Source organism: Sminthopsis crassicaudata, chromosome 2 (assembly GCF_048593235.1).
Source record: "Sminthopsis crassicaudata isolate SCR6 chromosome 2, ASM4859323v1, whole genome shotgun sequence".
Classification (NCBI taxonomy): domain Eukaryota; kingdom Metazoa; phylum Chordata; class Mammalia; order Dasyuromorphia; family Dasyuridae; genus Sminthopsis; species Sminthopsis crassicaudata.
Genome location: NC_133618.1, coordinates 281,750,523 through 281,767,843, shown reverse-complemented (window position 1 = coordinate 281,767,843; position 17,321 = coordinate 281,750,523). Strand labels below are relative to the sequence as shown.

Genomic DNA, 17,321 nt, shown 5'->3' with positions numbered 1-17,321 from the left:
CCCCAGATGGCAGGTTGACCAATACATGTAAAATATGATAGAGTATAAGTTAAATACAATACGTGTATACACCAAACAGTTGTTTTGCTGTACAAAAAGAATAGGACTTTGAAATAATGTACAATTAGCCTGTGAAGGAAATCCAAAATACAGGCGGACAAAATTAGAGGGATTGGAAATTCCATGTAGTGGTTCATAGTCATCTCCCAGAGTTCTTTCCCTGGGTGTAGCTGGTTCAGTTCATTACAGCTCTATTGGAACTGATTTGGTTCATCCCACTGCTGAAAATGTCCACATGATGGACTTTCTTTTCTTAGAAAATCACAACATGGCATCCTCATACATATCATGTCTCATAGAAAAGAGTTGGACTCAAATTCCAAGGCTTTTATAGGATGGACAAAGGAATAGCTTTAGTGCCAATAAGAGATGTCAGCATGGATTAAGAATTGTTATTGTTAAAAAATCAATTTGGGCAAGTCCTCAGACTGCAGCAAGAACTGTTATCTGGTCTCAGGCATTGTATCATTTTAGTTTTATGCTGTGGCTATTGATTCATTGAAGACTGAAACACACCTGACTTGTAATTAAATCTTCTGAAAGGGTTCAGAAGAATCAAACTGAGATAGGTAGAGGGCTTGGGGTGATTATTGTTTATGCCTAAATTAGACAGAGATACTGTATAACGAGCAGGATCATATCAAGTTGGGGGAAAGGACACATGTCAATCAAAAGCAGAAAAATTGAAGGGTGTGATAAAACAGCAACTGCTAGATGACTCAACCTCCTCACTGATAATTGCATGTAAAAAAATGTTTTTGTTATGCTTTATTTTATTCATCTTTCAGCAATTTAATTGTGTGCTTACTAATCCATGATAAAGAATTTAAAATGCTTTATTTAGGAGTACTCACTTGAATAAGATCACATGCCCAGGTAAATATCTATTTAGAGGGTGGATTTTAGTGGGACTGGTAGAAGAGACTAAACTTTGTACTAAAGTAGGTGTACTAGTTTCCCTTTCTCTTTCTTATATGTTGGAAGAGCTTTGAGCAAAAGAAAAACCTTCAGAAAGGAAACATTCATGTCAGCTGCTAATATTCTCCTTTTAGTAATACAGATAACTGAATTGATTGGAAACAGCAGAGGAAAACTTCTTTGTCCTCTTCTTACACTGAAGTTACATGAAGAATGAAATGGTAAAGATTTCAGTTTACAGTTTATAGTTTAACACTGTACTTCCATTTCTCTGTGTACATAAATCTGCTGCTAAGCTAGGACCAAAATGAGTTTGGAAAACTCTACCATAGTTCAGGCACAAATAATGCATTTGGACATTTGGAAATGGAGATGTCTCTAAATTCTTTACTGCTCCTGCTAATTGTGTTCTAACAGTTAACACCAAGAAAACAAAGGTTACTCACGAGCCAGCACTATACCATCTGTATTCGGAACATACAACAAAAGGAGAAATACTGAATATTGTGGATAACTTCACTTATGTAAGCAGTATACTTTCCAGGAATGTAAATGTAGAATGGAAAAGCCAATCTGCACTAGATACAATATATCTTCTTATATGTAGCCTATTTTTCTTGCTTTTATTTCTGGCTCGCTGCTAAATTATCTATCACTAAAGGGGGCAAGCTCACTAGTATCTTCCTAATAATTTCTAATAATAATATAATTTTGTTAATAGCTGGCATAAGAAAGAAAATATAAGTGTCCTTTGCATTTGGCTTTTCAAAGAATCCATTTCTAAGGTTATAAGTCAGGGCGTTAACATGTGAGAGATATCAACTTTAGATTTCTAAACACAGACTTAAGCTAAACTATATTCGCAAATATCCAGGCACATACATATTCATATTCATACATATGCCTCCTCTCAGTCATTCTCCCAAACATTTCTTCTGGGAATGCCTTATCCCAGTTTTAAATTCCAAGACTGCTGCAGACTATCAATCTTTCCCTTAAACAGCAGGTAGCAGCAGATGTTTATATAGGAAATAACACTTGCCCAGGCGCTCTCATGCTGTTTCCTGATTTTTTTTTTTTTTTTTTTAACCAGGTGGAAGGCAGTGTGAAAATAATCTCTCATGTGCTATTTCCTACCCACTCAGAACCAGGAAGCTCTGTTTAAGTTACAAGGGCAAGTGGGAAATTTAAAAAAATCAAAATATCACCAGAGGTTATTATAGTCATTTTCATTTGCCTCATAATGACTGAGACTGGACTATGGTTAATTATCAATACTTCTTTTTGATTCTTATTTCTAATCACTTGCAATGTACCAAGCTATAATGTGAATTTCTGAAGTTAGGAAGAATAAAAGCAGATTTTTCATGATAGAGCTTTAAGTTAGGTGACAGGAGTACAGCTGAGTATTAGTAGTCATTGAACCAGAAAGCCATCAAGATAGCCTAGGGCATAGAGTTGAGATAAGAAAATGTAATTTCTTCCTTAAATTGGAGAAGTGGAGAACTATGAATATGGAATACTATATTCACTGGTGGATAAAGATGATTTTAATGTTTTTGGCTGATTTATTTTTTGAAAGATTCATTGAAAGAAGGGACATATTCTAAAATGAAAATATTATTTTAAGAAGGTATCAATATTATTTTTTAAAAAGAGATAATATAGGACAGTACTTCAGCAAACTAAAAAATCCAACCAACATTCACATAGGTCCTCTGTATACAGAACATCATGTGAGGTATTGGTGAAAACAGAGTTTAGGTAAAACAGAGTTCCTGGACCTCAAAATAAACTAGGAACATAAAATATAGACAGAAATAATACATATTGAGGATTTAAGCAAATAGTCACATGGAAGAAAAAAAGATTAAAAATCTCAGGGAAATAATCAAAAGAAATATGGAATTAAGAAGGGTTAGGAGTGCTTTATATCAAAATATATCATTAAAAAAAAAAACCTCAAAAAAATTTGGTACTGGTTAAAAAAATAAATAGACCAGTAGAATAGATTATACAGAAGTAAGTGTATCTAGTATTCAATCAGCTCCTGGGATAAGGACTCACTTTTTTGACAAAAACAAAATATTTGAACGGGAAGTCTTTAAAAAATTAAGATTTAACAACACTTCACAATTCATTCCAAAAGAAGCTCCAAATAGATATGTGACAGATATAAGAGGTCATGTAATAAACAAATTAGGGAAACGGACAAAATTATCTATTAAAGGTTAAAATTTCATGAACAAACTTGGGATAGAAATTATCAGAGAAACAGATAATGTTGATTATATAAAATTAAAAAGATTTTCAACTAATCCACTAAAGATAAAATTAAAAGCAAACAACTGGGGAAAATCTTTACAGCATATTTCTCTGAAAAAAAAAAAAACCCTCATTTCTAATACATATAAGTAGTAGCTGATTCAAATTTATAAGGATAAGAGTCATTCAAGAAAGAAAACTACACTATCTCTAGCCATATGGAAAAATACTCCAAATCATTACTAATTAGAAAAATGCAAATTAAAGTAATTTTGAGGTTCTATTTCACATATCTATTTCTCTGGAAATAGATGATTTCAAAGAGTCATGGAAAGACTTATATGAACTAATGTAAAAGTACTAAGCAAAACCAAACCACCACCATATACTATAATATCAATATTGCAAAAATGAAAATTTTCATAAGTTGATCAACAATGATATGATCAGAACCAGCAGAACAATGTGTTTTTAATAGATTTTTTATTTTTCCAAATACATACAATGATAGTTTTCAACATTTACCTTTGCAAAACCTTATGTTCAAATTTTTTTCTCCTTCCTTCTCTTCCAATCCCCTCCCATAGACAGCAAGCAATCATGTGCAAAAAAAAAAAAAAAAAAAAAAGTACAATTCTTCTAAACATAATTCTATATTCATCATGCTGTTCAAGAAAGATCAGGTCAAAAGGGAAAAAAAACACAAAAAAGAAAATAAAAAAACAAATAAACAAAACAACAGGTGATATATAAAAATACTAGTGTTGATCCACATTTGGTCTCTTTAGTTCCCTCTCTGGATGCGTATGGCTCTTTCCATCAAAAATCTACCCAGGTTCTCTTGGCTCCAAAGCTAGTTTTCTGTTTACTATGCTGTCCTGGTTAATATTATGCAGATGGTGTGCTAATCCTGTCATGGACTTTAATTTTTTGTATTTTAAATCCTTAATACTCTCTGCCATAGTTTTTTCTCCTCTGGGATTTATAAATGAGTATTAAAATGCAATAAAACATAAAAAGGATACACACACACACACATATATGTTCTTTGGATATATTTGTATATAGAAACATCTATGTAGATACACATGAACATAAGCAAAATCTAATTGACTGTTCAACAATTAACTAGAAATATATGGAAGTTATATCTTTTCAGTAAAGTAGAAAAAAGAGTGGGGACAACATATAAAAAAAGGCTTCTTATTTTCCATATTAATTAGTTAAATAATTCTCTAATTGTCAAAATGTATTTTTATGCTTTTAATTTTTGGTAGCAATCTTGTCTCTTTTATAACACTTTCTATAGCTTTTGTTATTTGGATTGGATGAAGAAAAATTCCATTCCTTTTTGCTGAGCCATTAATCTGAAACTACACCAGGTTTCTTGCCTAAGGGTATCCTTTCATGAAAACTTCTTCCAAGTGATAAAATACACAGAAAAAAATATTTCAAGAAATATGATAAACAGATTAAATATAAATTGAGACAGGATGCTAGCAGAAAAAAAGCACAAGTCCAAAATTGTGCATATATTTCCCCAAGGCTTTTAAAATGAGCTTGAAAGGATAGGTAAGAATTTTACCATTCAAGAGAGGGAGGGAGAACAATACAGGCATAAGAAACAGCATAAACAAAATTTAGCCTATGCACAGATTATACAAAGGAATGTCTACAAAATGAGGCTGAACAGGTAGGGTGACAGGAGAATAACAGGATAAGGACTTGGAACTTTCCATAGCAATCTTAAAGAATCCTTTAAGATTTTTTAAATTTTCAGTTTCTTTATAACTGGGCAAGTCACTTAACCTCTCCAATTTCTCAGTTTCTTCCCTGGTAAACTAATGAGATAACCTTCTATAGTAAACCTTTCCCAGTCCTCAATTCCAGTGTTTAACCTCTACTAATAATTTTCTATTTATCCTGTTTGTAATGATATATATACACACATACACACACACACACACACACACACACACACACACATATTTATTTCCATGTTATCTCACTATTAGGTTGTAAATTCCTTGAGAGGAGAGACTGTTTATTGCCTCTTTCTATATTTCCAGCACTTAGCATAGTGCCTGGCACTTAGCCAGTACTTAATGTTTATGGATTGATTGATTGATTGGATTAGATAATGTCTAAGGTTCCTTCTACCTTGTATGCCTATGATTTGTTGAGGCAAAGGAGTAACTAGAACAAATCTATGCATTAAAAATGATTATTCTGGCAGAAGTTTGAGGATGGACTGAAGGGGGAAAGAAGTCAGGAGGACCAGTTATGAAGCTACTGTGAAAATCAAGGGGAATGATAATGGTAACCTGAATTATATGTAACACAATATCAATAAAAATATAATAACATCATATTATTTTAATAGTATTCTTATTGTGTTATGTATTATATATAAGAAGAAGGGAAAAGGAAAAGTGGAAGATCACCTCAAGGTTCTGAAAAAGTAATGAATAAATGGGAGTTACTGACAAAAAGAGATGAGAGGGAGGATTAAGTGTGAAGAAAACAAGTTTGTTTTATATAAACCCACATTTAATAATAAACTTACCAGCCTTTCCTCATGCTGTACTTAATCCTATTCATTCAATTCAGTGAAACAAACATTTAGTAAGTAGAGACTTTATATAAAAATAGTATGTTGGCCCCTGGAGATGCAAAGACAAAGGACCTTGTGTTCTAACTAAGGGATGAAGGAAATGGAAGGATAAATTCAACTCCTCAGTTGTATCCAACTTTTTGTGACACCACTTGGGATTTTCTTGGTTTAGACACAGAATGGTTCACCATTTCCTTTGTCAGGAGAGGTGCATAGAGCACCAGACTTCAGGGCCAGTGCTTTACCGCATGCTAGGAATAGTTGTTTGTCCTTTGTTTTTGAAGAGAACCATAACATCAGGGAGGTAATGCTATGACATGCAAATGAATTGGACTTAAGTGAACTGTGCAAAATCATCAGCTTCACTTTTTTCCTTCAAATATCTGGTTTCAGTGGCAAGATATAGATCAGGACAATTGGAGACGGTGCTCACATGCCAGGTAACTGGTTCAAGGAAAGCACATTACAACTTTGGGGAACTGGGGAGATGTCAGGAAAATAGTATTTCAGGATCCTAAGCTGAGCCTTATAGTTAGATTGGGATAAAGAGAGCCAGAGACGAGGGGACAATAAATTCAAGACATGGAGGACAGCTGATTCCAAAGCAAAAAGATGAAAAATATAATACTAAGTTTTGAGAAGGACTAAAAGTCTGGTTTGATAATAACAGAGAATGTTTGTAGAAGAGTAACATGAAATTTTATTACAGGGATAAGGTAGGGAGCCAGATCATGCAGGGCTTTAAATAAAAAAACTGAGTAGTTTGTATTTTATCTTACAGGGAAGGGAATAGTGAAAGCTTTTGGACAAGAAAGTGACACGATCAGAATTGTGCCAGAGTGAGACTGATTTGAAGATAGTATGGAAATATTAGAGGAGAGAAGAAATTTGTAGAAAGAAGACCAATTAAAAGACTATTACAGTTATAGACAGCATTACAAGCTGTAAAAAGGTCACATAAGAATAAGACCTGAGAAAAGGTCAACAGATTTAGCTGTCAAAAGATCACTGATAACCTTTGAGAAATCAAACTCAGTGAAGTGATGTGGTTGGAAAGCCACAATGCAAAAAGCTGAGAATCAAATGGAAGAAGAGAAGAATAAAAGTCTGGTTTTGAAAATGAAGAAAAAAGGGGGTCAACTCCTAAGAAATTCTCCTTCCTCAATGTTTCTTGCTCCTGTTCTTTCTCTCTGTTGCAACTCCTGAGTTGAACCAGGAAGATAAGTTTTCCTGATTCTGGGCCCTGAGCCCTATGCACTATACCATCTAGGTAATTTTCCTTGTAGTAGGAAATTTTAGCATATATACTTCAACTATCCTAACTTCCTAGTTTTTTAGTCTACTCAATTCTCATGACCTACTCTTCCACTTCATACACATAAGTTCTTATGAATTTAGCTATCATGTCTATGCAGATGATTCCTATATTTTAATAACCAGAAATCATATAAATAACCAGCATCTCTCTCCTAAATATACTATAACATATTTAACATGTATAAGACTGCCTGCCATCTAGGGGAGGGGGTGGAAGGAGAGAAGGGAAAAGTGGGAACAGAAGTGAGTACAAGGGATAATGATGTAAAAAATTACCCATGCATATGTACTGTCAATAAAAAGTTATAATAAAGAAAGAAAGAAAGAAAAAATCCCTCTCCTGAGTTCTAACTGAAGTTTGGACATTGAATGTCCAAGACATCTAAAACTCAGCATGTTCAAAATATATCTCATACTTTTTTTTAACCTCAAATCCTCTATGTTTCCTAATCTCCCTACTACAGTTGAAGGTACTACCATTCTCCCAATCACAAACTTTGGTGTCATTCTGGAATCCTTACAAGAGGTCACTCCAAAATTTTGTTCCTATATAACATTTCTCATACATATCACTTTCCTTCTTGACCACCAATTCATATAGCTACCATTCTCATTATCACTTCTCATATGGACTACTAAAATAGCTGCCTAATTAGCACTCTTTTTCAAGTTTCTCCCCGCACCAAAGTCATCCTTTACTCAATAGTCAAAATGATTTTTTTTAATCATTTATCATTCTCTTTACTTAATATATTACAGTTGCCCTCTATTGCTTTTAAGATGAAATACAAAATATTTTGTTTGGCATTTAAAACCCTTCAAACTGACACTCTCCTAGTTTTCTGGTCTTATTACACTTTACTTGCCTTTACATATATTACATGATCAGCTGTATATCCTACATATGACATTTTCTCATACATGACACTACATTTCCTGACTCTTCTTATTTTACTTTTGAAGTAGATTCCTTCATGGATCAGGTAGCTGGATCTTCCTCATCTTCTTGAGTTCAAATTTGGCTCAGACATTTCCTAGTTGTATCAACTAGGGCAAATCATTTAAGCCTGATTAGTTTCTTCATCTATAAAATAAGCTAGAGAAGGAAACCACTACACTATCTTTGTCAATGAAATCCCAAATGGATTCATGAAAAGTTGAACATGACTCAAAAAATAAACAAACAACAGATTCCTTCATGTGTAGAATGTTTCTGCTCCCACACTTCCTAGTTTCTCTATTCCTTCAGCATTTCGTTCAAATTCTACCTTTTGGAAGAAGCCCTTTCCCTAGTCCCTTTCTCTTTAGATTACCTTCCATTTATATCATCTATATCTTATTTGTAAATAATCCTTTGAATATTGTCTCCTTCACTAGAACATAAGCTCCTTTAGGGCAGGAATACTGTTTTTTGCCTCTCTTTGTATCTCCAGCACTTAGCAAAGTTCCTGTTATGTAGTAAGTGCTTAATAAATTCTCATTAACTGAATGAATAATGGTAGCTCAAGGAGATGGAAAAATTAAAGTAATTTTTTAAGAGTGGAAATATTTAGGGATACTAACAACAACAATAATTAATAATAACATTAAAATGATACTTTAGGGTTTTAAAGATAATTTTAAGATTAAAGTAATATGGTACTTTAAAGTACTTTTAAAGGTTTAAAACTTTAAGGTTTTAAAATATCATATTGTATGTAGTGGGAAACCCATTAGATAAGAGGTAGAATATCAGTCAAAAAATATTTATTTATCACCTATTATGTTTCAGGTACTATGATGATTTAGAATTGGAACAGATTTTAGAAATTATTTGATATTTGACTTCTTCATTTGAAAGATAAGAAAATTGAAATTCATAAAGGGGAACTGATTTGCTCGAGGGCACAAAGTAGTAAGTTACAGACATTATTGGTAGTTGAAAAGGAAATTATAGGATGATAAATTTTACAGGTCATTGAACTCAATGACCTCATTTTAGAAATAAGCATGACCTCCTCCACCTTAGCTACATAGAAATAACTCATTCAAGGTCACAACAATATGAAGCAATAAAGATGGGATTCAACCTGAGTTCTCTCTGAAAGTGCTAAATCCAATATTCTTTCCATTGAGTTATGTTGGCTCCCTCAATGAATATTAAAAAATCTCATTTAGGGGATACAGCTCCAATCTGAGCAGTTTGGCAAAAGGCATAAGAGACAGGATGATGATTTCAAAAGGGAGAAAACAGAAAATATTTCCTTCCCTCTTGCCTCCCTCTTTTCCTCCTTCCTTCTCTCTTTCCCTCCTTTTCTTCCTCCCTCCTTACCTTCCTCTCTCGTTCTTTCCTCCATCCTTCTTTTTTCCCTTTCTTTCTCTCTTCCTTTCCTCCTTCCCACTTTTCCTCCCTCTCTCCCCATAGGGTATCATACCCTTACCTACCAAATATCAAATACTCTTAAAAGCAATTTTTTTCCCTCTTATCTGGCACCTTCAACCCTTCCAAGGTATTTTGGGATTTAGTGGTTAGAGTTCTTTCTTATGGACCAGGCCTTAAACCGAAACCAATCTGATTCTAACTGGCCACCAATAGATCTTAGGCCAAACCCCATTTGGTCATTGTTTGGGTCCTGATTGCCTTAAGTTAAATGTAGTAACACTCATTTCTGCTCTGGCCAGAAACTCTGGGGGTTTCCCCTCCCAGATTCATTCATTTACTTATTTATTTTAACTAGGTGAAAGAGGATATTCTTTGCCTCAGTTGCTACCAAGCCTTAATCACTGAATGTGTGCTGTGTGGCCTCAGTCTCTCACTGCATCCAGGGCCATCTCCACTTGTCCTGATCTATATCTTGCCACTGGACCCAGATGGCTCCGCAGGGGAAGGTGAGGCAGGTGACTTTGCCCAGCCCTCCCTCATTTAAACCCAATTCACTTTCAGGTCATGTCATCATCTCCTTGATGTTTTAGTCCTTTTCATCAACTAAGGACAAACAACAATAATCTCAACAAGAAAGATGTAAGACCCTTGAGGGCAGAGACCATCTCACCTCCTTATCTAGATAACTAGCCATTAGACTACCACCTGTCACATAAGGAAACAAATAGGGAGTGGGCCTTTGATATTATTGCACAGTGACCAGTGCATAGCACCCAGTAGGCATTTAATAAACACTTAAGTTTTTACTCATGTATTGCAGGAATTCTTGGGTCAGGAAACTCTCTTTTGTGCAAGTTGTTATCTTTTCTTGCAACTAATAAAACTAGACAAGGTGAGATCTCTCAAGACAGTTGTGAAAGTTGAATAAGGTTTCATCTACTTCAGAGTTGGAAGGTCTGAAGGTCCTTGAGCATTGATTCAAGGCCATTCCTAAATCCCTTTCCTGCTATCCTCCCATAACATCATTTTCTCCCTACTTCAATCAAATATGGACAACTATATACTTATTGGCCAAGTTCAATTTCTTAGGTAGTTGCCGCATTTAGAATGCAAGACTCTCCGCCAATGAGGATGATGGTCAGTGGTGGGAAGTGTGTTTGCGTTAGGGATTATTTAAAGTGTCAAATCTGTTCCAAAAGGTGCCTCCTCCTTTTGATCACTTCCTTGACTGGAGGGACTTCAGCTTCCTTCCAGAACGTACAATAAACTTTTGTTTTACTCCTAGAGATCATTCTGAGCCACACATCATAGTCTCCAGACTTCACAGCCAAAACTAAGCTGCCTTTTCTCTCTAACCCAATGTTCTCCTTCTCTTGTTGGTGAGTTGCTATCAGAGCCTTTGAGAAAGGCCCAGCTCCACCACCCCTCATTTGCTAGTTTTCACCATCACCCTTCCATGTAGTGTTCTTGTTGGTTTTCTTGAGGTCTCTGGACCAGCCTGTGTTTCAGCCAAGTAATCACCACAAGAATAGTGAGGTGTTAAAGTCCAAATTCTTTATTGTATCCTTGCCTGGGGCCTGGGCTAGCTTAGTCTCAGTGGAGGGAATTCAGGGGGCCAGACACTAAGAAGGCCATCACTAAGGGACACAAAGTTATGAACAGATCCTTTTGAAAATACAAAAGATTATCATGGTTGTGTTAAATTAACACGAAGTGATAAGACCAATGGCTTTGTAAAAGTTTTCTAGAATGTCACTGCAGAAATCACAAGTCAATGTATTCAAGAGACAAGACTGCAATTTTAGTAAAATCGAAATCTACAGGTAAGGAACTTGCCCATGCTCAAATTTTAAGACATTTGCATACATGTAAAATACTAGCTAGGCATAGTGCTTCATTCTTGCCATCTTTATTATTGAAGATGATAGATCATTTGAGCTCAATGGCTGAAGTAGGGCTAAAGTATTAAGTCTAATTTAATTTATTTAATCTTTGGAGCACAAGGCCATTAGGAGGTCAAAGGAAGGGCAAATAAACCTAGATAAGAAACAAAGCAGGTCATTTAATAGTGGGATGAGCCCGTGAGTGGTTAATATATTTCAAGTTTGGGTAAGACAAAGCAACTTGGTCTCAAAATAATAATAACTAATATTATTAATGAGCTACTTATGCTACCTTACCATTGGGAAAAATATGAACTGACAATTTTGGAATTGAAATACTTCCTATAAGAATTATAAGACTTTCTCAGCTCTGTCTTGTAGAAAATCTGGTACTACAGCAGTATAATAGAATTAAGCTATTTGAAATATCTTCCCAAACACAGAACCTTTTAGTCACTCCAGTTCTGTTACTGGGTTTATGAACTTAATACAAGTCAACTATGAAATTGCTTCTTGGAGCTATGAAAACAGGTAGATGTTAATAGTTGAAGCAATAAGTAGGGGCATCTGGAACACTGTGATATCAATCAGCATTGCATGAAAGGAATATCTTTTAAACACTGTATCAGCATTAAATATAATCATTCAATTTTAGTTTACTAACAATAGCCTGAACATAACAATAAATGACATAGGTTAATGGGCCATAGACATATTTTTGTAAGCAAAGAGACATGAAGAGCATTAAAGCAAATTATAGAGAGAATGGGCATTTGGAGCCCTAAATTTTCCAGACTAGATCTCAACATAGATCAAATTCACAAAATAACTGTCTAATGGTCCAAATCTTTTTTCCCCGTTTGCTTGGAGATATTGTCTTAATGTTTGTTAATGTTTAGATAGACTATGCACAAAGAAATTATTTGTTTCAAAACTAGATTCTGGACTTTTATTACTGGGGAGTGGGAATGGTGTAGGGTAAAAGGGGCATCTGAGGTAGTAGAGAAGGAGAAATGAGAGGCAAAAGCAACTGACTTAAGATAAAAAGAAAAGAACTCACACTGAGAGATACTTAAAGGATTAATAATATGCAGATGATCTAATTTTCAGGCTTCTTTTACTCATCTACCTCATACTGCTGACAGTGATGTACACAATGGTATATAATTATCTCAGCATAAAGGAGGTATGTTTATTAAGGCAAGGTCATTGATAATGTGGTATAAAATGGTCTCAGCACGTCCATGGTGGACACATGTTGAAATGCTACTTCTGAAATTAGTGTTCATGACATAATACTATTAAAGCCCTCAAATTAAAGATCTATCTGTGCATACCTGCTGACTGTCCCTAGGAAAGAACTGAAGAGGCAGTTCTTACCCTGTAGTTGACTACACTTTGATTCTATTCTTTTAAAGTAATACCATACAACTGAGCCACAGATATATAGATATTAAATCACTTTAAAATAGTTTCAGTAAGTGGCTAAATCCTCAAACATTAGTTTTATAACTCAAATTAAAGGGGGAAGAGTACCTGTAAAATGGCAACCTCATTGCGAAGTTGACTTTCTTGCTTTGTTGGAAATCTTAACTTGTCAATGATTTTAATAGCCACATCTCTTCCTGTTTTACGATGTTTTCCTACAAAAAGAAAGTGATAAAGGGAAATGTTAACACAACAATAAACTGTTCCTTATTACATAAGAAATGATTATCTATCTTGGCAAGTAAATTTGTTGATATTATTTGGGACAGTGCAGAAATTTCCTATTCTGAAATTCTGAAGATTAGATAGCCTTTAATCTCTGAATCTATGATTCTATGAATTTGACTATTTTTTTATCTTTTCATTTTATGAGAAAAAGCAAAGAAAGGAATTATTATTATTATTTTGCTGAGGTAATTGAGATTAAGTGATTTGCCCAGGATCACACAGTTATGAAGTATTAAGTGTCTGCATCTGGATTTGAACTCAGGTCCTCCTGACTTCAGGGCCAGTACTCTATCCATTGCACCATCTAGCTGCCCCAAGAAATTATAAAGGAAAATAAATTTCAATGTATATTCTGAGGTCACAATTGTAAAAACCAGAATCTTATCATGAAAAGAATAATCTCCCTAATAAAATGAACTCATATTCAAAATGATTCTGTTCTCTGGCCAAGTTCATTTAGATATTCCCTGTTTCCTGATTTTTCAAGACATAGTTCACAGTCATCTACAATTAAAATAAAAAATATATGTATTTTTAAAAAGCACTGGAAAATAGCTGTGCCAATAAGATCATAGTGAAGTCTCATGGGTTAAGACTTTGACACTGGGACTAGATGAAATATGGCAGTATTCATGACCCTACCTGAGTTACTAAGTATAGTATAAAGGGAATTTATAAAGCACATTATAAAGAGTATGAATGAGGGAGAGGGAAACTGTTAGAAAGAATATGAAAGACTAGAAGCTAATGGAAAACCAGTTGCAAAAGGGTATCTGTGAGCTTGGGAATCTTAAGTTGTATATGTATAAGAGAAGGGAAATAGTAAACCTTTAAACCCAGAATGTCTGTGAAATCAGTAAATATGAGGTCACTGAACTGAATCCATTTTGATCTGCCAGAATATACTTTGGACTTTGTTTTCCCTAATGATTTCTTTCTTTGCTTTTCCTCATACAAAGAGAACATACACTACACAAAAAATCAAGTTACTGGGATCAGATCTGGAACTATATGAATCTAAGAGAAGTCCCCTTTCATTGGACAGGTGAGAAAACTAAGGCTCAGAACTCATTCAAGGCAACATGGGTGGCAGGTAGGAAGGCTAGGATTCAAACCAAGAATTTGTGATTCCAAATCTGTGTCCTTTCTTCTGGAGAATTAAAATTAAGTAAAGGTGGTGGTTATATCCTATAATAGAACATCATCAAATTTTTTTTTTTTTTTTTTTTTTGAATTGAATTCATCATTCTGTTAGGATTACAAGGTGATAACTCAGGTTGTCTGGGCAATTCTCTAGCTCAGAATTCATACCTTTGGCTCGGGCCTTTAAGGGGAATTTACACCTTTGGACTTCTGAAGAGGAGTTTACATATTTAGAGGAGTTTACACCTTTAAAAGGAGCAAGTTCATTGGCTGTGGGAGTTCTCACAGGCCCCCTTGAGTTCTCACAAGTCCATTCTCTAGGAGGATAAAAGAGGCAGCATTGAGCCTGGAGAGTTAGTCTGGCTGGGAGATTGAGTTGAGATGGCAGTCTGGAAGGATAACTTAGAGACAACCGGACCTTCACATTTTGGTGCCCGAAACAGGGATAGACAAGATCCTGATTTCAGTGGAAAAGCCTCCGATCCAGATCTCAGTGGAAAAGTCTCTCTTACCCAGAAGTGTGAGTAACAAGGAAACTTTGTTAAAGAGTTAAAGTAGAATTTCAGTGAAATGGGGCAAATGCCTTCTGTTTCTGTTCAAGGAAAATGTTTAGAGAGCATTATCAAGGTTATGAAAAGCCAAGGATTGATTATAATTTTGGAGGAGATTACTGAACTTTTAAAAACTGTGCAGGTCATATGTCCTTGTTTTTCTCTGGAAAAAGAATTGGATCCAGATGAATGGAAATTAGTAGGAGAGCAATTAGGTGAACACTACAATTCCAAACTAAATTTAATTTCCAAAAATACACTTCATACCTACAATTTAATCCAAGTGGCTTTAAAAATTGTTAGACTAAAGGAAAAGAAGAAAGAGCCAGAGGGGGAGGATCCGACTAAACTAGGTGAAGTGGATGAATCAGACAACAATGGAGTTAAGTACAATTCTGAACAACAGGAGCATTTCCCATCTCCTCCCTCAATTAACCCTTCAGGGGTGGAGCAAGAAGGAGGAGGGGAAGAGGCAGTAACACAAACAGAATCGCATGTGAAGCAGCCTATGACAAGATTAGAAAAAGCATTGGTTAAAGCTAAGAGAGAAGGACAGGATATAAGTAATTTTATACATGCATATCCTGTGATTGAAAAGATTGACTCTGTAGGTCAAAAAAGGAGAAGATATACACCTTTAGATTTGAATAAAATTAAAGATTTGAAAAAAGGTTGTACCCTTTATGGGGCTACATCAGCCTATGTTAAAATGTTACTAGATGGTTTGTCTTATGAAGTCCTAACTCCAAATGATTGGAATTCCATAGTAAGGACATGTGTAGGACCTGGACAAAATCTGTTGTGGCTTGCCGAGTTTCATGAATTATGTAAGATCCAAGTCAGCTGCAATTTGGAAACAGGAGTTAACACACAACTCACTTTTGAGCAATTAGCTGGTGAATGTCAGTATGGAGAGAATTCAGAACAGATTAATTATAGCATGACAGTGTATGAGCAAATTTCTAAGGCTGCAATAAAAGCTTGGGGTTCCTTCCACGGACAGAAAGATCAGGGGGAAGCTTTCACTAAAATAGAGCAAGGTCCCAATGAACCTTTTGTGGATTTTGTGGGACGTTTGCAAACTGCTGTCAAAAGAACTATTGGAGAAAATGCAGCTACAGAAATAATGACCTGACATCTGGCTAAGGAAAATGCCAATGAGATTTGCAAAAGAATTATATGGGGACTAGAAACACGTTTACACGTTTAAAAGGAGCAAGTTCATTGGCTGTGGGAGTTCTCACAGGTCCCATTGAGTTCTCACAGGCCCATTCTCTGGGAGGATACAAGAGGCAGCACTGAGCCTGGAGAGGTAGTCTGGAAGGATAACTTAGAGACAACTGGACCTCTACATTTTGGCACCCAACATGGGGCAAGGACTTATTCTGAGCCCTTCAGAGGAGCTAGCCCACACCTTCACATCATTCCACAAATAACTTTTTCTTAGCTAGGTTAGTATTTAAATGACATTCATTCTGTATGATTAGGCTCATATTTAAAGACTTTCAAATTTGGTAATAATACATAATATAACATAACACACATGTTTTATTTTTAATTTAAACACCAAATAACATAATTTCTATAATATGTAGAACACAAAAATATTAAATATGAATCTGTGACTATTTCACCTTGCTTATTTTAAAAAGTATAAAGTAAATTCTACTTGTTACATTCAAAATTATTCTATTTGTTTATGCTTCCTTCTAATTGCCTCTGTGCATTTAGAAGATATGTGTGTGTATCTATATAACACATATAGATACACACACATACACACACATGTATATACACACATACATAAGTGCATTTAAAATATATTTATATATAGATATATAGTTTTCCTATATTTTATATAATTGGACATGTATAATTCAAAATTAAAGTCTTGCCTTCACAAAGAACAGTGAGGTACAAAAGGAAATGAGAGAATTTGGGACTCAAAATTAACAAAAAAAAAGCATAAATGTTAAAAAATTTTGCTTACATGTAATTGAGAAAAAATAAAATAAAAACTAAATGTAAATATATATGTATACATATACTGAGAACACATATATGCCTTTAAGGTTTGCATAATATTTTACATATATTATATCACTTGATCATCACAATAATTCTTTTAAACAAATGCTATTATTATTTACACTGACAATCTCTTTCAAAAAACTTGTGTTCACCTAGAAATGCCTTTAAGAATTCATGATTAGGGGGCAGCGAGGTGGCGTAGTGGATAGAGTACTAGCCTTGAATTCAGGAGGACCGAGTTCAAATCTGATCTCAGACACTTAACACTTCCTAGCTGTGTGACCCTGGCAAGTCACTTAACCCCAGCCTCAGGAAAAACAAACAAACAAACAAAAAAGAATTCATGATTACTTATCTGCCATAATATGCCCCTGAAGTAGGACATTAGTAGGGTTATAAGCTACTTGCTTTTAAAATGGAAATTAATAGAGTATTGAAATTTTGATTTAATACAAAATCCA

At 34.7% G+C, this 17,321-nt stretch overlaps 1 protein-coding gene across 7 annotated transcripts in view; it reads right to left on the bottom strand.

Moving 5' to 3' along the window:
• PRKD1 (protein kinase D1) overlaps positions 1–17,321 on the bottom strand; it is a 397,745-nt gene that overhangs the window by 37,245 nt on the left and 343,179 nt on the right. For all 7 annotated transcript variants that reach the window (XM_074289587.1, XM_074289589.1, XM_074289592.1 and 4 more), the window contains one exon: positions 12,956–13,062. In XM_074289587.1, coding sequence (XP_074145688.1) covers positions 12,956–13,062 — 107 coding nt within the window. The remainder of the gene's footprint in view (positions 1–12,955; positions 13,063–17,321) is intronic.